The following is a 23354-nucleotide window of genomic DNA, read 5'->3' as shown; positions in this document are numbered from 1 at the left end:
AAGAGCTTTACACCGGCATATACATAGTGCAACGAATAAAAATCCAGCGGCTACGCTGGCTGGGTCATGTTGTTCGAATGGATACAAACGGTTCGGCTCTGAAAGTATGCGATGCGGTTACAGCTGGTGGTAGCAGAGGAAGAGAAAGGCCTTCTCTGCGTTGGAAAGGATCAGGTGGAGAAGGACTTGGCTTCACTTGGTGTGTCCAACTGGCACCGGTTAGCACGAGAAAGAAACGGTTGGCGCGTTTTGTTAAACTCGGCCAAATTCGCGTAAGCGGTTATCGCGCCAATCAAGAAGAACCATGTGGTATTCGAATATTCGATTAACCGAATAGTAAGAGCTCTAACTTCACCTGGCACAATTACGTTCTGGATATTGTAGCAGGGTAAAGTGCTACTTATCCAGAATTGGCCCCGACATACCAAACATATGTCATGCATGTGACATTAACCTTTCCACATGCCCCACTTAACTCACTCATCTAACATCCCTCTCCCTCTGGACCCAACCTGTCGAACTAGCAAGTTTCCTGCGCATACCTTTAGATAAGTTAGATGAAGACGACCGGTGATATACACTACACTGACAGGGCTTAGTATTACTGCTACAACAACAACAACACCTCTAACTTCACTCATCTACCCTCCACTTCATTGTTTTACATACATTTTTGTTTCAATTTTATTAAAATTATTTTTTATTATTTATTATCGTTTTAAAAGCCGTATCCATTGTATATTTGTAGTCAGTTAATGGTTCTAGTTTGTACAGAACGCATTTGTATTGAGCGTGGTTTTTAAAAAATCCAGTTTGCAATATTTACGATGACAATATGTGCAGCAAACTGCAAAGTTAAGGCACCAAATCCTTTGTAAAGCCCAGAGAAGCCCTCATTTTTTACTATAGTTCGGCAACAATCGACGGCCCCTTTATAATCAGTTTGTATAAGCACTTTAGTTTTACCATTATCAAGATTATCTATAATGCTGTTGGTGCCTTGTATCTGAATGCGACTTAAAACCGTTTCAAACGGATAAAATACAATTTCGGTAATAATTCGCGTGATAAGATTTGTGCAAATCTCCGCCTTTTGATTTTCTACTCCATCATATTCGCGTCGACACACCTGTTGATTTGATTTTCGCATAATCGCCCATACCCGATTTCTAATGAGCTCTCTAAAAGTAGGTATATGAATTATAAACGAAAAATATTTCATATTTACAATGGATTTACTCAAATACATCTTTTACGATTGCCATACACAGGCAAGGAACAAAAATGGAAAACCACGGTAGCAACCGTTGTGAAATAGGCAATTTATCCGTACCGGCTACGGTAGCCACCAAGCACTCGATATTAGGAAAAACCATAAATGCGACGTTGATGCTGTAAATACAAATTTTGATTATTTAAATTCAAATTTGCTTCATTTATTGCATACCTCTTAACGAAGAAATAGCCGAAGAAGTTATCTTTTTCTATAAAAATTTAATAGAAAAATTACTTTATGATTTTAATATGAAATAATGCTTATTTGAACAAACCTATGAAAAAGTAGAAGATCTTGTCAAATACCCACGAAAAGCAACGGCAAATCAGGCATTCGCGCAAACCATTCCAAAAGGTGGTGCCATCTCTTTGACGATACAATTGCATTATGATCGGCACCAAAGAAAATGGCTGTAAATGATAGCGCTTGGAAGCGTTGTAAATTTGGCATTGCCGTCGCAGTACGATAAAAGGGTGACAGACCACATTGTCAGCGATCCAGATGAACCAATGCAAATCTATTGGGAGATAGACGCGCATGTGGTTAAAAGAAATTCATAACAAAATTATGCCTTATATTGTAATAGCGGGAGGTTTTTTTAGCTGAGAATAGCAAACTGTGCTCACATTTTCATTTCAGTAAGGTTGGGCAAATCATCATGAATTGTTTAACGCCAGAACAACACTTCTAAATTTTGGAAATTTATATTGAACAAAAATAAAATAAAATGAAATCAAACTTGCACTCAAAAACAGGCACTAATATTAAAAAATATGTTTATTGTATAGAAAGTAAGACCTAATGGTATTTTCTTAGATGTATTTACAAATACACACATACACTCATGAGCAAAATAATAAATACATGGTATGAGCAGTTCTGACAACTTTTATAAAATTCTAAAAATTTTCATCAAAACAACAATTTTTTTTTTTTATCGAAGTGAAGAAAAAATGGGGGTCGCATTTTTATAGCGTGCCCATTAAATTTGTTTGTCTTCATCTACCGGGATTTATTTTTTTATGTATAGAGTTAAGTTAGGAAAAATTACAAAAAATAAGATTAGTACAAGGTGGCGAAAAATGAATCACCCCATCGGATGATTTATAATTTTTGCAATCATATTTAACACCTGTGAACTTGAGAGCTACAGTATACATTCAGACAAGGCAATGGAGGTCAAAATAAAGAGGCCATCAAAATCAACGTACAGGTCAAAATCAAGATTTTCATCATTCAAAGTCCTTTGTTTTAATTGAGTAAGTTAATCAATACCAAAATTGGATGATTAATCAATAAAGTGCAAGTTTGCTGTGGTTCAAAATTTTGTTGATTTTAGATAATTTTGCCACCTGATAGGGGAAAAATAATTGTCGCTTATTCGTTATATGAAAAAAAAAATATGATCAACATGTCAGAAAAAAAAATTTATTATATGAAAATTGTAAAAAACAAATTGTGAAAATTACGAAAAAAAAATTGTCAAAACTGCTAAAACTTTATTGTACAGGTGTACATTCTATATGTATAGGCCAAAAAATACTACTTCTGCCAAGTTAATTCGTTTTTTCCTTCCTTTCCTTTTTTTACCGTAATTTTAACTCTACTTTTCAGCTAAACTAAGTTTAAACACTAAAATGTGCAGACTTAAATTCTGTTTAGAGATTCACTGTTAAACAAACACTGAAAAACTAGATCCTAAACTCAGCTTAAAAATTTGCTACAGTTCAATCAGCCCTAAAAAGCTGGCTAAGTTTCTTCAAAGTTAGTTTAAAATTTAACCAGTGGAACTCAACCCGAAAATCAGACTCTTGACAAGTTACTAGAAAGTAAGCATACAAACCTTTGCTAGTGCGATCAGTTGATTCTTGTGAATTGTTATAACTGCCATTTTCATATAAAATGAATTCTTCACTCCTATCATTACGCGTATACCTTCCAGCTTGTATACAGAAGTCACACACAAAAGGCGAATCTGGATATCTTGCACACAAAAAATGTTGCGGCACATATTCGCATATAATACAAGTATTTATTGGATTTAAAGCACTATTGTGACTGCGTCCCAACTGATTAATGCATATAATGGCCCAACACACCAAGTGGTCTTCGTCAACATTCTCAGGCGCATTGGAAATCAATTCCCATTCAGGAATGCTGAAAAAATTCAAAGTTAAAATTGTTACTTACAAAACATTTTCGCTCTCACGTGTTATAGATAGCCACGCCCCAATATGGCAAACAGCTCCTAAACGTCTTTACGTTGTTGCATAGCGGACATTTACATGAATTGCCAGCTGTTTGGGCATATTTCTGTAAGCAGAATTTATGGAACCAACCATTACGGCAACAAGGAGCACGCAACATGCCCGCCGCATTAAAGCGATTCATTTCGGTGAACAAATTTTCATAGCAAATACAACAGATTTCATTGGGCTTTGGTCGATAGGTGGGCTTCTCTATATGTCTATTGCAATATGAACGGTAGGGTGCGACAAATTGATTTCGGACTCCGTTTTTAACGCCACACCCCAGGTGAAACCATCGTTCGCAATTTATTCCCCAACAAGCAATATTAGCCCCTCCTGTGTCGCAGTAACAGCATTTCTACACAAAATAGAGAAATGGTAAATAATTACATTACACACACCCCGTGACAGTATAGCACATCAATATTTTGACTGCTTTTGATTAATATTTTTTTTGGTTTTGAATGAACATAATTTTTTTAGTTCAAACCATAACTTTTAACAAAAACCATATAATACAATTTTATATGATGCAAAAATGTAATAAATTCCATACATTTTTTATCACAATAAACGGTTTGTAATTAGAATTTGTGAAACATGTTTGGTATACAGTTTTAAAACTTATTAAATTTTAACAAATAAGAAAGTGCAAGTTTGAAGTTGCTAAAAAATTCCGTCCAATAATGCATTTTCCTCATATGTATATAACAAATTCACGACAAAATAGTCAAAACCGGCCAAAATGTTGTTGTGCTACCGTTTGTCGCAGGCTCTATGTACCGTCTGTTCCAGGCGTGACCGCCATAACTTAGAAACTATTTGACCCATTTGGCTCTAACAAACTGCATTGCATGGGTATATAATATTTATTATACGCAATATTTCAATAAAATTTAGTCACCACCATTAGCTATAATGGCTTCACATTCACGAGTCACACTTTTAATTAATTTCTGCGCAAGTTTTGAAGGTAATCTTGCCGAATTTGGCTTGATAACTGTCTGACCATCCATACTTCGTTTCTATTGAGTATTTGCTTAACTATTGCCCAAACATTGCCAATAGGGATGGCAGCAGGCGACTCTACACACCCTTCGGCTTCGATGTTTGGGGTCGTTGCCTTCTTCCTGCCTTCCAAGGTTGGTTAGTTCTTTCAAACATCTTCACAGCTTACGGTAAAAATGGTTTTTGGTAAATCCTTTTTCCGAGAAGCAGCACCAAACAAGAACCTTTACTGGATCCTTAACAGTTCGTTGAAGTTGTCGATTATCAGCAGTTCACCAGAACGGACGTATGCAACTTTTCGCCCAAGAGAGAGATTCATGTGTGAATATTACGTTTACCCAATTCGGTTCTTAATTTGCCTTAATTCATGCAAGTCCTTTTTCAATGCTATGGTGAAAGCAGCGGTTTTTTCAATGTGCTCCGGAATTTGAAGTCTTCTGCCCGTAAACGTGCTCGAATCGTGTCTTGTCACGCAATCATAAGTTCGGCTTTGTCACAAATAAATCAGTGGTCTTCTGATCTTGCTTTGGAGAGGTACTGTTTTGGACATCACTTGAATCTGAAGGATTGCACATTGGCAGCGAAGAGCAACTTTTGAGGATAGGTATGTATGTATAATTGATTAATCTGAATGCATTTGGCACTCCCAACTTTTTTAACTTCCAAAATTTTCGTATTAATAACTTTGAAAAACACAGCTTGAGTTCGGTTTGAAATAATTTTAATTGGGAACATAAACGACAAAGCTTACGAAAGCACAAGTGAATAGAGACAGGCCATATTTCGAGCAAGGGTGTCGGACAGTTTAAAAAAATGTGAAGAAAAGAAAAAATGTTTATTAATTTGTAAAAAAAAAATTGTTATTCTTAATTTGCTTAATGGGGAGGATACCGTGGGTGTAAGGACTGCGCAAAAGTGGTTTTCGAAATTCCGAAGTGGTAACTGCGACGTGGAGGACGCCCCGCGCGCTGGTCGTCCTGAAGTCTTTAACTCCGACGCCTTGCTCGAACTCGTGGAAACTGAGCCAAATTTAACAGTCGATATGATAGCTCAGAGGTTAAATTCATTGCATGGAACAGTTCACAGGCACCTGGTTCAGTTGGGAAAGGTTTCAAAGCTGGGAAAATGGGTTCCGCATGGACTTTCCGTTGCCAACCTTCAGCAGAGAGTGAATGTGTATTCTCAGCTGCTGCAACGGCTTGAAAATGAAAGTTTTTTGAACTGCATCGTTACTGGTGATGAAAATGGGCCCTTTACAATAATCCTGTTCGCAAATGCCAATGGTTAGATAAAGATGAAACACCAGAACCGACTCCTAGAGATGGCCTTCACCCCAAGAAGATTCTCCTGCCTATTTGGTGGGATATGGCCGGTATTGTTTATTAGGAACTTCTGGAACCAAACCAGACGATAACTGTTGATTATTATTCCCATCAGCTATCAAACCTGAATGAGGCACTTAAAAAAATCGACCATCTTTACTGAATAGACGCAAAGTTTTGCTTCACCACGCAAGACCTTATACCGCAAGGCAAACATTAGGCAAGCTGAACGAGCTCGGATGGGAGCTAATGCCGCATCCACCATACTCTCCGGATATTGCACCCTGTGATTATCACCTTCTCTGTGGACTTCAATCCCATATGAGTAACAAGAACTACTCCTCAAAAGAAGCTATAAAAAGGGATATCGAAGCGTATTTTGGCTCCAAGGACAAATAATTTTTTGAGCAGGGAATCAAAAGTTTGCCTAAACGTTGGGAAGACATTGTAAATAATGAAGGGAAATATATAATTTTAAAACCACCTTTAAAAAACGCACGAACTTATGGATTGACCTGATATTTACTTAAAATATTTTCACATGGGAGACCTCTTTCTCGAAAGAAGTTTCATTGCAGTTTAATAGAGGTTCGCAATCCATTAAAAAGGTAAATATTTTCGACTAGTAATTTTAATTTTTATCAAATCGTCAATTTGGATTTAATTAAAATTATATAAAAACAAAAACAAATGGCCACCGTAACCACTTCTTTTCATAAAATATGTAGTTCATCCTACAATAACAACAAACTCTAAATTAAAAAATAAAAATTTACAAATTTTCATCACTTCTTTTCATAAAAAATGTAGTTCTTACTACAACAAAAACAACTCTAAATAAAAAAAAAATTGTATAATATTGTGCATGTTTAAAGTAACTCAAAAGAAACGTCGATTTTTTTTTTATTTTAATTTTTTGTAGACATGCGTTTTCTTCTATATATCGAATGCTCGAACTTTTTACTTTTTGTTGTAGTATGAAGAATATTTTCCCAATGGCATATCACCACTATCTATCCTACTTTCGAAAGACGCCACTGAAGATAATGTCAAAAAAAATTATAAATTTCTTAAGGACACGGATCTACTCTGTCGTATCTGACCCAATACACGTCACCAGCCAGCTGAAAGTCTCTGCTGCTAGCGCTGCGTTTGCTTCAGTTTACCTAATAATTTTATTGTCATGTAAGCTTTTTAAAAAAAAATAAAAAAAAATTAAAGAATAGTAAATAAAGGCTGAGCTTTCCTTTTCTACCACGATATATTTGCTTATAATGTCTAAGTGCGTGGACCGAATTTAAAAATTATAACACGCAAATGTAGTCACTATATCAGCCTTTTGATTTATATTACTTTTGATAAATTGAAATTAAGAATTAATAGCAATATTTAACGTTAAAAATGCAGCTTTTTTGCATAAGCTTAAAAAAATGCCCTATTACAGACGCTTATTTCACATAAATACAAACACAGAAAAGTAACAAAATCACTTATAAACATTCTTTATTACATTAAGATTCGATTTAAAGCTATTTTTACTAAATAATAGTCCAAATTCTATTATTATAAATGTTCTTCTAACCGTTTGTAATACCGTGCAGAATAAATTTGAGGAGCGAACTGTCAAACGGACGATGAGAGAGAGAAGAACAAAGCGAAATAAGAAAAACCCAGTCAACCAAAAGCGAACAATTCTTTTATTATTTATAGGGGCGCTTTTTTAGTTTCAAATATACATAATATGACAAAAACAAATATTTTTACAAATACTGAAAATTTGGAATAAAAATCGCGCGATTTTTAGTCCAAATTTTCGCCTGCGGCGCTTTTTTGATTTCAAATATACATATATATTACAAAAACAAAAATTTTTACAAATACTGAAAATTTGGAATAAAAATCGCGCGATTTTGAGTCCAAATTTTCGCCTGCGGCGCTTTTTTTGATTTCAAATATACATGTATATTACAAAAACAAATATTTTTACAAAAAAAAAAATTTTATAAATAGTGAAATAATGCAAAATCGAACAATTTTTGACCTAAATTTTCGCCATCGGCACTCATAACTTTTACGATAAAACAACGTTTTCATAAGTGCTGTGAAATATAAAACCTAAGTTAAATGCTTGCTGGGTTGACGACTGCTGTATACTCTTCTCTTCAACTGTATTTCAGTACAAACTGCAAATGCGGTCGGAAAAAACCTAATTTTTAAACATCTCCTGGGGGTTCTATAGGGGCACTAGAAGGTTGGGACTTTCACAGTTATAATGGTACAACCTTGCTCTTTCTAATGGGCGTGGTGGGTGGTGCCACGCCCCCTCCTTCTCCGCCCCCCATTCAAATATATCGTGGTAGTAAAGGAAAGTTTTGCCTAAATAAAAACAAAAAAAAAATTAAAAATTTGTATAAAAAAATTTAATAAACATTTTTATAAAAAAATAAAAAATTTTAAAATTAAAAAAGAAAATATGCAAAGCTCAGTAATAAATCGCGTGCTACTATTTTGAACGTCATTGTATGTAGTAATATTACATATTTTAAAATAATTGATTCCTATTCTTCTCATTTGGAAATTTTTAATCTATGTAATCTACAGCAAAGTTTCTTTTTATGATTGCGTTTATTTTATTGCAACTTACGTGTTTAGAGGCCAATTGACGTTGCTTTGCAATATCACTAAGCAAAAAACCGTTAATGTTAGTACCATTATAACCCCTCCGTTGCAAACCAGTAGACAAAAGCTGAAACATGAAACAGATAAAAAAAAAAAATTATTTCAGCAAATTAAATGCAAAAAAAATTCTATATGATAGCCAACATCAAGATTAGTTCCTGATCTACGAAATTACGTTATGGTTTTTGTATTTTTAGTTTGAGTGGCAACACTTGAGTGTTTTGCAAGCGTCACTTGTTTCCCGCTAAACCGGGGAGCCCCCGAAAGGCGAAGACATATTTATAGATTCATCTCGATTACAGATCCGCAACACTATATACAACTTTCTTGTCGCTTATGTAAGGGAATTTAACGTTGGCACACTTTGCACAATGTATACAGAATACACTTGATTAATTCCACAAATAACTCGGTATGAATACAAATACTAACCAAACAATTCATATGCACAGCTTTACAGTGTTCAATGAAATATTCGCCATATTGAACTTGGTCAAGTTCCCCTGAGTCGCAAAGTTCGCATTTCATATTGAACACCAATCAACTGACTTACTTCAATATAATAATTTCCTTAACACTCTTTTCCAAGCGCTTTGAGCGTTGTCAACTTTATGCGTAGATGAATAGGAATGCAAATGTTTATAAGCAGCGATGTATCGTTCATAAAGATCGATGTTGAGACCCGCACAACATCGATACATTGTTGATTTATGATCGGCTTTGGAGAGTTGGCCGTAGTCCGATTAGATAGCGCTATCTGTATGCGAAAAATACGAATGCGTTAGGTGTTGGGCAACACTGCTTAGCAGATGATAGAATATAAGATGCCATCTATTCAAAGTTTCAATTTGCAACGTTTTTTTTACGAGTGTATGGTATATAGGGCGGCCGCCGTAGCCGAATGGGTTGGTGCGTGATTACCATTCGTAATTCACAGAGAGGTCGTTGGTTCGAATCTCGGTGAAAGCAAAATTAATAAAAAACATTTTTCTAATAGCGGTCGCCTCTCGGCAGGCAATGGCAAACCTCCGAGTGTATTTCTGCCATGAAAAAGCTCCTCATAAAAATATCTGCCGTTCGGAGTCGGCTTAAAACTGTAGGTCCCTCCATTTGTAGGACAACATCAAGACGCACACCACAAATAGGAGGAGGAGCTCGGCCAAACACCTAACAGAAGTGTACGCGCCAATTATTTATTTTTTTTTTTATGATATATTGGGTTGGGGAATAAGTAAGTATTCATTCGGTAGAACTCTTTCTGCACTACAAAGCTTTAACTTATTGATATGATTATTGTTTTTTGTTTAAATAAAAGCCTTCGGTAAAAACGCTGCGAACTTGTTCCCCAACCCAATATAAATATTAGGATTTTAGCCGCGCTTTTTCTCCATGGACGCGCTTTTTGATTTTCCTAAAAGTTAGTAATTTCATTGTTCATATTAAACTGTCTCCGAATGAGAACCATCTGTTCTTATGAGCAGTTTTTTCATAGCAGAAATGCAGCCGGATGTTTGACGTTGCCAGGCGTATCCGCTTTTAGACAAAATTTTTATACATGCTGGAAATGAATCCGAGACCAATCCAATGGTAGCCACGCGCAAGCAACTAGGCTGCGCGGTATGTATGTGTGTATGTGGATATACTGCTTAGAACACTTAATTATTCCAAGGTTTAGATATGACGGAAATTATTTCGAGTTTCTTTTATTTTGTAACATTTATTACTAACTATAGAAATTCCAATTGTTAGCTAATTACTACATTGTTCTGCCCCGTTTTTTACCAACTCATATACTATTTTGTGTAAACGCATAATTATACCTCACCTATTTTCAGAATGAACTTGTTTTAGACCGAGCATATCCCCCTTCCAAAGAGTAGAAGGGGCATTTATTCTGTATTCCTCTACTATCAATTATGATTTGCTTTTCTCAACAGTCTTCTTTCAATTATCAACGAAAATGCAACGTTTGGAGTGGCTAATAAAATCTGTGCTACGTACGCTCTGTTGCTTGACGACACTGCTGCCTATACCGCATATACCACTGCTCAGCACTTTTTTACGCCTCGCTATGCTCGCTTGGCTTACTGTCAACTTTTATGTGGTGTTCTCATTTTTCTTTGAAGACGTTATTTTTACTCTTGCCGACATATTGGGTCTGATACACTTTCATCTGGACCTATTCATATACGTTGTGGCGATAGTCGAATCGATGGTTCGGAAGCGCAGCTTTGATGAATTAACTACGCTGCGTTGCCAACTACATGAACTTGGTGCAAATCAGTTGACGAAAGCCGAAGTAGCAGCTTATCCTGTTCGGAGTATGATTCTGGTGTTTAGCATGCCATTGTTTTGTGAATTAGTAAGATTATGGGTTATGTTCACGACTTACCGCACACCAGTAAGCTACTATTCTGTGCTTCTTGAGTTGGGCACCCAAACCCGTTTCCTACAAATCATTAACACCATTATGACTTTGAATCAGGAGGCGCAAAATGTCACAAAACTGTTGGAGAAGTTAGTTGCACAGAATAAGCATAAGTCGAGATATGGCAGTGATATTTGGATGCCATATACGCCACGGGAATACGAGCAGCTGAATTTGTTGCGTCTGTTGTATGGTCGCCTTTATAAGGCGTATGGCTGTGCGGATGATTGTTTTGCTTGGTGCATTCTTCTATTTATAATGGAAAAGTTTTTTTTCCTTGTCTGTAATTTATATTGGTGCGCACAGATGTTTTTCGAAGAGCCAACAATTTTTAAAATATTCTACAACTTATCGTCAACGCTGAAAGCAGGATTCCAAATAGTGGTGCTGTGTGCGATAAGTTCTGAAGTGGAAAACTATGTGAGTACTAAGAAATAAGTAAAATATGAATTTATTAAAAGCTGTAAAATACTAATTTAATCCTGTTGAAGTCACGGAAATCCTGTTGTGGCAAAATTTTCTTCCTACAAGCAGACTAATTAACGCTTTTGAATTAATTGTAAAAAAAAAAAAAATAGGTGTGGGAAAAAAGCGAGCCATTATTTTCTTAGTGGATAAGCGTAGAGATCAATAAATATCTCGTAAAGTATCGATCAAAGAATTTAAAGTTTAAGCTCGTTGTCAAGTTCACATTTCACACTAAAAATAGTTTTTTGCTGTTTTTCGTTTGTTCCATTCAGTTGTTCAGAGTTACAGGGTGTTAACAATGGAAGTCAACAAATAGAAAATTCGGTACATTTAACAGTTTTTCCTTAGTAAAGGGGGGAAAATGCAAGCCAGACCGCTGAAATTGTGAATGGTGTTTATGGTGGCGATACTGTAACCGTTAATTACGTGCAATTTTGGTTTTGTCGATTCCGTTAAGGCATTTTTGATGTTAAAGAAAACGTCGAAAATGTCGATAAAATCACAGAGATAATCGAATTTGTAGTCGTAGTATCGCCCAGGCGCTAAAGATCAACCATAAAACACTTGGAAGCCATATGTGCAAAGATTTTACGCAAAAATAATGGATTTCGTTTTGCTAAATGCTTTTTTATCTTGATTTGTAAAAATTTGTAAACAACAAAAGTTTGCCTGTTTGGTTTAAGGCTTCCTTAATCACTTTTCAATTGATACCCTTAACCTACAATAATAATTTGGTCGATTTATTTACTTATAATTGATACCCATAGCGTAATATTTTGATCGATTTATTTAAATATTTTTGATTTTTAGACAGTTGACAATCCTACGGAAAAAATATTCTGATTTAAGACTTTCCAAACACCTTTCACTTGAGCCTAATATATTATTTTACTTGACTTATTTAATAACTTTTCAGTTTTACATAGGTGGCAACCCTGTTGAAACAATTCACTGGCTTAAAGCTCTCTCCAAAACCCTTCGCTTTAATAACCCTTTCATTTGGTAGTCATAATAATATTAATATCCTCAACTACTTTGCTTTCTTATTGGGATCTTAATTTCATCACCCTGCCAAATCAAATTGTTGATGATTTTTGAACTGGACTGAAATGCCAATAAATAAATTAAAAACCTTAATATATTTAATTAAAATGTATTTTTGAAGTAGGAGGGATAAGGAATTCAAATTCATCCCAATTCTCAACTAGACAAAAGTACAGTGTAGTGGGTCATAGAATTCATTGTTATTGCAGAGAAAAAACGAAGAATGAAAATCATTCCAAGTTCAGACTGGGTAGGTAGGTAAGTGAAATAGTTGAAGTACCACACGGGCACTCTCGAAGTAACATTAAAGCGCCGTTTTGATACCATTATGAAACCTACAACAGGAGGATATCCACAGCCAACCAGAGCTGTTGATGTAGTGGAGAAAATTGATGGGATTTAGGTTGGCGCACTGCCTCAGGCTGTCGAAGAAAGGAGCAGCCAGTTACCTTAATCGTCCAGCTGCCAAACCCGGACCTTTACAGAGAAAGTGCTCAACAGTCTCCTTCTCTGAAAGGTTCTCACAGCTTCTGCAATGGGGGTTAAATGGTAAACCTCGCGTGTGTGCCGATCATCCAATGACCGGTAAACATAGCGACGAGTTTAGAAATGGAGTGGCGTGGAATCCCCAAGACTTTCAAACTCCTCCGTATATTGTACTGGGGTTAAAGGGTTTCGAAATATCACATCAAGAAATGGAGCTTCGTCTTTTCAGCGCTTTCCTGAGAAATAATTTGTGCAGTTTCCATTTAACAACTATCAGAGCTATGCCGATGATGAGGGACCTAAGGCCAATTCAGCCCTCTTTCTGACATGCTCGTCAGCAATTTCATTTCCATCTATGATCCTATGTCCTGGAACCCAGATCAGAGAAACGTTGCCTGCCCACCCAAGAAATTTGATCCCCTTACAGGAGTTTACTAGTTTGGTTCTGCACCATTTTGACGTTAGAACCTTGATCGCGGCTTGACTACCGGAGAAAATGTTAATATCTCCCTTGGTTCCGTGTTCCCTAAACATTTTGCATATCTGCAACACTAGCAGTAATCGGCAGTTCACAGAAGATAGATAAATTGGCTGACTTAGAGAAAACCCCCGCTTCGACTACCGATTCCATCTTGGAGCCATGAGTGTAGACAGAGGTGCAAACTTCTGACTTCCAATCTTGTCTGTGAACAATGGACTAATTGATTGATTGTTTTGATAGTTTTTGCAAAATAAAATTTTGAGGAACGCTGCTGGTAGTTATTTGCTCCATATACTCGTAAATCCGGGTCTTTCCCTATCTTAAAGCCAGCCATCCATTACAAGTAGAGTTTTTCATCAGTCGCATCCACTCGAGACATCCAAAGGGCCGACTTCTAGTCCTAGCTTGTTTTACGTAGTACTGTCTTTTTAGGACAGTTATTGGGATATGCTGAATCTAAAGTTTAGGTCTTTCGGCTACCACTTGACCTTGTTATTGACCAGTGAGCTCTATTCAGGGAGGTTAGGTTATGCAAGTTTAAGTAAGCTTTGCATGGCTGCCACTTTACACGGAGTATATGGAGGCTTATTTAGGCTGTTTGGACTTGCAGAAGGAGCACTCTTGATTTTGTTACATTTCTTAGTGTGTCTTATGAAAGCTCAGGTGCAGAAGGACTTGGCTTCACTTGGTGTGTCCAACTGGGGCCGTTCATTATATTCTAAATTAAAACTTTCCCATTTTTGCTAACAATTTATTCCATTATTTTCTATTTACAGAGTCGCTATATTGGCTGTCTCATTTCCAGGCTGCCGAAACCATTGGGTAATAAGCCATACAATGATCTCGTTACAAACTTCTCAATTCAAACACTTCACCAGCAATTCTCCATAAAAGCTAAGCATTTTTGCGTTTTAAATCGAACGCTTCTGGGCAGCGTAAGTGGCATTCTTAAGAATTTATAATTAATATAATTAATAGTAAATAATTTACTCTTACAGATGATAAGTGCGATTATCACCTACTCTGTCATACTCATTCAGTTTCTGCTTGGTGAGAAGTAGAACACAATTTAAAATGGTAAAATTTTTCAGCCAGTTAATGTCGAATGCTGGAAGTTATACTAATTAAGATAATTAAATAAAATAAAGCAAAACAATGGAGAAAGATTATCAGAAGATATGCTCCTAAAGACGACGATAAATATTTAGAGATTTATAGGTATACCTTTCTTCTTTGCCACACACGTCACAGCTCTAGACTGGATGTTATGCTGCACTTACTAGCGCGCATTCTTTTGGTACAGTTGGTATGAGCGCTCGAACAAATCTGATGACTTGCGAAAATAATAAAAGTGTGTAGCACTCATGCCAGTAATTGAAGCATTTTAATTGATTGATTGCCTCTTTCATAATATGTAATTAAGAACCTTTAGGCGGCAATAATTGTTTGCTGCATTGCTTGCAGGTCTCAGATGTTTTTAGTTTCATCGGTTATCCTTTCGTGTACAAAACTATTATAACGCGTAAAAATGACACTCACGAATAACAACCAGGACAGAAGATTTCTTTTCACCCTGTTTAAAACTTTCAAATTATTTATAAATTTTGGCTCTGCGCTCTTTGCTTGCCGAAGTTTCACCAAATCTCGATTAGTATATAAAGTCTACGCTGGGCATTGGATTTTCTATATCACATCTATTTTAATCTATACGTTGTCGCATGATTTGTATCGCAACGCTTTCTCCATGGATATACTGCTTTTCGTACTACTCTATATATTCCAAACGTTTACACACCTTATGGTCATACTGGAATCATTGGCTATGAGTCCTAAATGCAGCCTCGTCAATGAGACATACGTCGACTTTGAAAAACGTTTTAATAAGGAATTATGCGCAACCGATGATTATCGGCGTTTCAAAAGTCAGGGATGGCTTGTGACAATTCTATGTGGTACGATGGTCATAGCAAGCAGTGCCCATATCATAATCTCATGGACAGTTTATGAGTTACCTATATTACAAATCATATCGTGGCACGGCTTTCTTAGCTCTTTAGCTATGGAATTTCGTATTTTAGAACTGATCACCCACTTAACAGGTTTGAATGAATTCGCTATTATATTGCGATACAATCTCAACGAAATGGGTGAAAGAAATATACGTCGAGTTTTCGGACCTTACCTACTTGGCCGATCATTTGTAAAGGGGAATATTATACGCGTCAAGCCAAAGACCAGTCAGCCAAGTGAAGAAGAAGATGAGCGAAAGTTGAGAGTCTACAAAAAGTTTTATGGCGAAATTTTTATTATGTTCAAGACTATTAACGAATGTTACGCCTGGTCCTTGTTGTTTTACATGATGATGTATTTCATTTATGTCGTCATAAATTCCTATCAGGTCGTTGTGTGGCTTATACTCGTATCACAAAAAAAAGGGGAGGATGCTAAGATAAGAAGTTTTATTATGTTAATGCTTGCGCAGGCACAATTGTGGATTTTATGTTGGCAGTGTCAAAATAGCCACGAACAGGTGAGTGTGTAGCAGAAATCTGAGTAGAGGAAGTCGGGCTTAGATTGCGTGAAAAGGAAGATATTTCATTTGCAAATAAAAATATTCAAATTGAAGAAATTTGAAAATTGAAGAATAACTGCATTCGAAAGGGCAGGTCTTACCGTAAACTGAACATGAATAAGAGAAACAAGAAGACCGTTCCGGTAACAAAACACCGGCAGTAAATTTCACCGCACAAAAATTAATTTGTTCCAAAGTGACTCTAATTAGTTCCAATTGGGTTTTTCTAGGTGGAATTTCGTATCCAGGTTTTGTTAACCGAACGGGATGCAACCTGCACCTCCTTGCCATTATATTTATCATACATTCTTTGCTAGCGGTCACTGGTATTTGGCGCATTCGTCAGTTTGGACAATTAGTAGCCATACCTCGCACTGTAGCTTAAAGCCCAAATATCAATAGTTGCGTATTTTACTTGAAGATTTGAGATATATGTATTATAATTATTTTTAAGCCTTGTTTATTTTTTACTTTCAGAGCCGTCAAATTGGTTGTAATATGTATAAACTCATCAAACCGTCGGGTAATAAGAGTTACAATGAATTGGTCACTGATTTTTCGCTGCAAGTGTTACATCAAGAATACACCATTACGGCTAAAGAATTCTTCAATTTGAATCTCAATCTTTTGGGCAGTGTAAGTAATTATGATGGTTGATTGCCCTTCCTAAAGAAAGTAAAGATTTTACAGAAATTATATGTAGTTATTACGGTAACTAATTATTATGGTAACTAGTTATTATGGTAACTAGTTATTATTATGGTAACTGGTTATTGACGAGTTATTAGAGCAACTAGTTATTATGGTAACTAACTATTATAGTAACTAGTTTTATTGTTCCTTGTTGTTATGTTGTTGTTGTGGTTGTTGTTGAAGTGGTTGAATATTTCCACTGTAGTAATGCTAATTAGTGACCAGCACCGTTTTACTACCACTGTCTCGTGTGATGATGTTTTTTTTTTTGTTTTTTGTTTCCAAGTCAGATCCATTTAGCTAGGTCCAAGTATAACGGCAAATCCTTTATCTCGATGTCTGATATCTCCTTAATTTGCTGTAAGAAAGGCTTACCGAAGGAGCGGAGTCGTGCCCTAGCTAGCCCCGGAATTTCACATAAATAGTGGAAAAGACTTTCCTTCGCCCCTGTCTGGCTGCAAGCTGCCCTACTTTCCATTGATCTGTGAGTGATTGCGTGAGATGTTTAGCCGAGAACATCCTAACAGGTGATTCGTCCTTTCGATTTTTTATCACGGCCATGTGTTTTTTGTTGTAATACATGTAGTTATTTGCTTCCGTCTTCTTTCGGCTAAAGCATGATAGTGTGAAGCAATGGATGCTTTTATTGTGTTCAGTGGGGTGGAGACTGCCACCGCCTTTGCTAAGTCTGGTGGCGAGCCTTTTCTTGCTGGCTCATCCGCTATCTCATTACCCCGTATGTTCCTATGACCGAGAACCTATATCAGAGTGATTTCAAGCCAATGACAAAGCAACTCCAGCTCCTCTATACACTGCATGACTAGTTTGGATGAAAAGGAGTTGGAGTCTAATGCCGACTGTCTGAGAAGATAGCAACTCTTGCACCAACTTCCTTGTAAACCTTTAGTGATTTGCATGCTTCTCTGATCGCTAAAAGTTCTGCCTGGAACACGCTGACATAGTCAGGAAGACGAACTGACTGAGATAGGTTGAGTGGCTCCGAATGGAAGCCAACTCCCACACCACAGTTCATCTTAGACCCATCGGTATAGATTTCGATATCGTATCTTACAATCACATTCCCTTTGCTCTATTCGGCTATCGGTGGAAAACGACCCAATTATGGATCTTGTGCTAACATTGTTGAACGCCCCCTCCATGTCGAGAAAAGCGACTATTGAGTATTGTTTGTGTTCTATCTTCTCCCTGAGAAATACATCCAACAATCTCTCGAGAGTTTTGAGAATAAAGGAGGATAAGTTGATGGGTCTGAAATCTTTCGCTGTATCATGACCGCGTCTACCAGCTTTGGGGATAAAAATCCCCTTAACCCTCCTCCAGCTTTTTGGAATATGCCCTAGCATAAGGCGTTTTCTGAAAAAGACCTCCAGTCAAGGAATAGTCGTTACTTGAGTGTTCCACAACATGGCTGGGAATATTCCATCTGGGCCGGCTGCCTTGTATGGCTCAAAGTTTTTCATCGCGTATAGTATTATACCTTGGGATACGATGTGATTGATTGTATTGGATGACAGGTTGGATGTTTGAACACTGGTACTATTGTTCTCAATATATTCTGTGTTACCTGGGAAATGTGTATTTATAAGATATTCTAGTGCATTTATAAGATATTCTGTCGGCCGAGGATTTTGTCCATTCTCCGTTATCTTTCTTCAAGAAGGAAGGGCAGGAGTGTTCTTTGAATGAAAGCTTACCTAGACTGGTTGTATCTTTGGTTGATTCGATGGAACTACAAAAATCTCTCCAAGCCTCTGTCCGAGCCTCTATGATTGCTTTCTTTTATTCCCTAAGGCTATCTTTGAAGGGTTTGAAGTACTTGTGTTTCTAACAGATATTGAAGATTTCTCTTGTCATTTTCCTGAGTTGACTTAAATTTTCATTTCACCAAGTGGGATAGGTTGTTTTGCCATATGTGGCGGGACATGAAGCTTCCAGCCCTTTCTTCAACAAAGCTTCGAAAGCTCTTACTTTCTCATCTAAGTCTTCACTTGACGTTATGGTTTAATTTATGTGCTGAAGTTTAGACTGGGTTACTCTACGGAATGTGTGCCAGTTTGTTCATCTAGGGTTTATATATGGGGTCGGTTTCTCAAGCTTAAGATTGATATCGAAGAGAATCCAACTATGGTCCGAAAAGGATTTCTTGTCGAATATTCTCCAATTTGTGACTATTTGGGGATTATTGTTTGTGCATAGGATAACGTCTAAGACCTCTTCCCAGCATGGGAAATTTGCCGAGTTTGGAAAAGTGAAGGTTGGGATGGTCACTAAATTGCATATGTCGAGGTTGGTATTTAATAGGAATTCAAAAAGTAACTCATCTCTTTCATTCGTCTCTGAACTGTCCCAGAGCTCGTTTCTGGCGTTTGCGTCGCAGCCCATCAACAGCTTAGCTGTGTTGTTTAATGTTGATAGGAATCGAGCCACTTCGTCTGGCTGCGCCGGTTTATCATGTGGCATATACACCGATGCCAGGTATATTGCCCATTTCTGCAGCTCCACTTTCACCACAGTAAAGTCGGAAGTACTAAAATTAGAGCCCAGAAAAGCTGTTAAGTGTTTTTTAGTGGTTATGCATGATTGGGGCTTACCGTCTGCTTTATTGTAGAATATGTTGATTTTGTTGTTATCTTGGAACCCTTTAACCTCATTGTCTTTGACCCAGGGTTCCTGTATAAATCCGATGTCGATATCCCCTTCTCTGAGAAAGGCATCCAAGTTCTTCAGCTAGGTAGAACTTTTCTAGCTTTCCAGATGTATATTGCTATCGACCTCATCTCGGTCATCCTCATTTTCATTGCTGTTTGCTTTGAAAATTTTCAGTTTGGACTTTCTCAGACTAAACCGCAATTTGTTGTGGGATTGTTTGAGTATTGGCAGGCACTTATCGTTAATCTGCAGAACGAATGACATGCTGATTACCCTACAGCCTCGAAGTACTCCTGCAGAATCGAAGGAAGGGAGAGTTCCGCTCTGTGCTCCAACCACATGCTTGTCTAGCATGAGCTTGGACAGTTTGGCCTCTACTTGCCCCCACTTCTGCAGGACCACTTTGCCGCTATTTGTTATCTCGTCGATCAGTGCGTAGAGGAGGTTATCCTTAACTACCTCGCTGAACGGTTGTTGTTTTGTTTCTTCGATGCTGATGGACACCTTAGGTCTCTTCGGGGTCAGATCGGTCACGCCCCGTGACCTGTTTCTCTTTGTTGCATCACCTTTTTTATTGTTGTCCGCTTTAAGTTTTTCGGATATGAAGTCTTCATACTCCTTTACCACCTGTTGGTATTTTACCTTGTCAGCCGTGTCGCGCTCGTCAGTTGCTCCAGCGAGTACATTCTTAGCAATCTTGCTTAGAATGAAGCTCGCCTTCGTATAGCGAGACTTCATGAGGGCACGCTCGGACTTGTGTTTTCTTGCGGCCTGACTCTCTCTCTGAGTGCCGTCTGCCGCCTTTTGCGATGTTGTTCGTAGAAATGTTTGTTGTTCCTGCTTGCTTGGTATGGGTGTGCTATGGCTGGTACTTCCCTTACTCTTTGCTGACTCAGCCGTATCTTGGCTGGAGTCCAGCAGGTTATCTTCCTCGGAGGATGTTATTGTGTCGCAGCGCAGCGCGAATTTCTTGTTTTTGCCTTGTGTATTCATCATCTGGTTCTTACGGTTGCTTCGCCTGACTGTGTCAAGCTCCACAACCTACGAGTATTAAGGAGAAGTAAGTAATGGGGCCCCCCGCGGCAGCGCCCTTTACCGCGGTAAGGTCACAGTTACTCTCGAAGGCGGCCAGGTATTCGAGAGGGAAGCTCCGTTCGCCATGCACATGTTTTAATTCCCTGCAGCACTCAGTCCTCGGCACGATTCCAAGCACACCTTGACACGCCGTTTCGCGAATGGGTGGTCAACCGATCCCTATACGGAGCTTCCCTCTTAGTTCATGGTGGGTTAAATTCCTAAATAAAATTTAACCGCCATTTAAGCGCCATCCCCGGTGCAAGGAGACCAACATGTTATAGTACCTAGGTATCACCGTAACTAGTTATTCTAATAACTAGTTGTTAAAGTAACTAGTTATTAGAGCAACTAGTTATTATAGTACCTAGTTATTATGACAACTAATTATTATAGTAGTTAGTATAGCAACTAGTGATGATAGAAACTATTATTATAATAACTAGTTATTAGAGTAACTGGTAATTAGTAGGTAGACCAGAAACTAGTTATTAGTGTGACTAGTACAACAGTACTTCTACTAGTACAAAAGTAACCAGTCAGTATAGTAACTAGTTTCAACTAGTGTTTAAAATTTCGCGGGCTACGCTCATTCGACTTTCGATTATTACTTTTTTTATGTCGGTAGACTCGTCTCTTATGGCCCACCTACAACCTCAAGCAATCGTCGACATTGATAAACATGAAACGACGAGACGCCTGTAGACTAACGGCAGTCATAACTGGCTTCTGGTCTATCGGAAAACAAGCCGCCAAAATGGGCATCCCTCACCACACATACTGTCATAGTTGTCAACAACCGGAGAAAAACAAAACAATCTTCCATTTCCTCTGTGAATGCCCTGCCCTATGGAAAGACAGAATGTTAACCCTGGGCAAACCGCTGTTCGAAAGACTCGAGCAATGTCTGGCATAGACGTCAACAGCCTAATAAGGATCCTAAACCGCAGAGACTGGATATAGTCTTGCTGTAAATAACTGTTAAACAAGTTGGTAACGAGGATGTGGCAACAAAATGGTGCGGAAGCGCTAGTTGGATTCTAGATGAATCACCGCTCTAACCAAACAACCAACACTCGTCTCGAAGATATGTTCACGGTTTTAGTATGTTTAGTTTGTTTGTGAGAGGCTTAACAAGACAAGTGCTTTGCGTGTTCGGCAATTTTCTGCTATCGAAAGAAATCAAAAGAAGTTGCATCAAATTTTGTGTAAAATATTCTCTGAGTCAAAAAACTGTTTGCAAGTGGTACAAGTGAAGAAAATTGTTATTAGAATTTAATCTGTTGGCTTATGTCATGCAATCTTTTCGGAAATTTTGAGCATGAAGCGTGTAACAGGGAAGTTCGTTTCAAAATTGATGAATTTTTACCAAAAACAACGTCCCACGAGCATCGCTCAGGAATTGTTGAATGACGTCGACGATGATCTAGATTTGCTTAAAAGCGTCATAACTGGGGACGAATCATGGGTATGTGGTTATGACTTCGTAAATAAGCCTAATCGTCTCAATGGAGGACTCCGAGAGAGCCAACGCCAAAAAAAGCACGCCCAGTTCGATCAAATGTCAAGGTTTTACTCACTGTTTTCTTCGATTATCATGGCATAGTGTATCAGGAGTTCGTACCACGAAGTCGTACGACAAATAAGGAGTATTACCTTGTGGGATGTGGATAAAAATGCATGGCTGTTACATCATGATAATGTACCTGCTCACTCATCTTTGCTTGTGAAAGATTATTTGTCCAAAAACAACAACGTTATCATGCCTCAGCCGCCGTATTTATGCCCGCTGCAACATTTTCCTGTTCCCAACATTGAAGATACCCGTGAAAGGACGACATTTTGCGGCGATTGAGGAGATAAAAGCCGAATCGCTGAGAGAGCTCAAGGACATACCAAAAAGTGGACCAAGTGCATATCAGAACTGAGGGGGGACTACTTTGAAAGAGATAAAATAGATGTTGATGAATAAATACATATTTTTTGAGAAAAATTTAAATTCACCTTATTTTTTGAACACACCTCGTACACATATATGCGAAGTATGGATTGAAATAATACTGGTATAATACATGCATTGATTAAATCGCTATATCTTTTTATCTATATTAATAGAATAAAGTACGTATATTTAGCTCTACGGAAGTTTGGAACTGATGTTTTTCTGATTAGTTCCGAACTAGTTTCTAGCTGGACTATACAGTTTTCTTTGTACTAGAACTTGTAGATTGTCGCTTATAAAACTTGTCTTTTATGCCTCAGATTTTCTCCACAGGGAAAATATTTAAAATATTCTATTTTTCCAGATGATTGCATCCACTGTCACTTACCTGGTCATACTCGTACAGTTCATGTTCGCTGACAAGAATAAAGCTGAGCCAAAACTGATTGTGAATAGCTTTGTGAACTCTGGAAATACCACCATAAGAACGAGCGAGTAGAAGCATTTTAAAAATTTGATAATTTCAGAATAATTACAAGAATAAATGTAATTTTTGAGAATTTTAGCAATAAAAACAGCAACAACTCAGAAAAATTTATGTTTCATATTCTTAGTTTTACGATTATATATTTTTGCATCCCACTGTCCTATACATAGAAACAGTGAGTTCATTTAAGAGTATCGGTGGCTTTGGTTCTAATAAAATTTTCCGGTGAATACCTCCGGGTATATTTCTACCATGAAAAACCATTTGCCATTCGGAGTCGGCTTAAAACTGTAGGTCCGTCCAGTTGTGGGAAACCCAACAGACGCACGACACAAATAGGAGCTCGGCCACACTCGTAACAGAATTCTACGCGCTGAATATTTATTTATTTTTTTGTATACCAAATTAAGGCAATTTCAATACACGTTAAAGAATTTGCGACACTTATGTTAAATTGGCTGATGGTCCCATATTC

At 37.5% G+C, this 23354-nt stretch overlaps 2 protein-coding genes across 2 annotated transcripts; one reads left to right on the top strand and one right to left on the bottom strand.

Moving 5' to 3' along the window:
• Positions 1–695: 695 nt before the first annotated feature.
• LOC128858843 (uncharacterized) lies at positions 696–9238 on the bottom strand. The gene is made up of 8 exons (XM_054095370.1): positions 8967–9238; positions 8500–8601; positions 3486–3883; positions 3120–3433; positions 1551–1793; positions 1448–1484; positions 1240–1392; positions 696–1181 (listed from the first exon to the last, which is right to left on the bottom strand). The coding sequence occupies exons 1-8, from the start codon at positions 9060–9062 to the stop codon at positions 800–802; spliced, it is 1725 nt and encodes a 574-aa protein (XP_053951345.1). The 5' UTR covers positions 9063–9238; the 3' UTR covers positions 696–799.
• Positions 9239–10911: 1673 nt separating this feature from the next.
• Positions 10912–22954, top strand: LOC128857693 (gustatory receptor 23a-like). Its single transcript, XM_054093439.1, has 5 exons — positions 10912–11382; positions 14218–14383; positions 14448–14518; positions 16491–16649; positions 22757–22954. The coding sequence occupies exons 1-5, from the start codon at positions 10912–10914 to the stop codon at positions 22889–22891; spliced, it is 1002 nt and encodes a 333-aa protein (XP_053949414.1). The 3' UTR covers positions 22892–22954.
• Positions 22955–23354: the final 400 nt, after the last annotated feature.

The sequence above is a fragment of the Anastrepha ludens genome, chromosome 3 (assembly GCF_028408465.1).
Source record: "Anastrepha ludens isolate Willacy chromosome 3, idAnaLude1.1, whole genome shotgun sequence".
Lineage (NCBI taxonomy): Eukaryota > Metazoa > Arthropoda > Insecta > Diptera > Tephritidae > Anastrepha > Anastrepha ludens.
The sequence above is the reverse complement of the archived record's forward strand: the minus strand, read 5'-3'. Positions and strand labels throughout refer to the sequence as shown.

Excerpts from the sequence above, each read along its gene's own strand:
- LOC128858843 (XM_054095370.1), bottom strand. The coding sequence starts at position 9,062 with ATGAAATGCGAACTTTGCGACTCAGGGGAACTTGACCAAGTTCAATAT. Across the intron at positions 1,485-1,550 it reads GATCTTCTACTTTTTCATAG|AAAAAGATAACTTCTTCGGC; the intron begins GTTTGTTCAAAT and ends AAATTTTTATAG. Across the intron at positions 1,182-1,239 it reads ATCGTAAAAGATGTATTTGA|AGAGCTCATTAGAAATCGGG; the intron begins GTAAATCCATTG and ends ACCTACTTTTAG.
- LOC128857693 (XM_054093439.1), top strand. The coding sequence starts at position 10,912 with ATGTTCACGACTTACCGCACACCAGTAAGCTACTATTCTGTGCTTCTT. Across the intron at positions 14,384-14,447 it reads GCTTCTGGGCAGCGTAAGTG|TGCGATTATCACCTACTCTG; the intron begins GCATTCTTAAGA and ends ACAGATGATAAG. Across the intron at positions 16,650-22,756 it reads ATCTCAATCTTTTGGGCAGT|ATGATTGCATCCACTGTCAC; the intron begins GTAAGTAATTAT and ends CTATTTTTCCAG.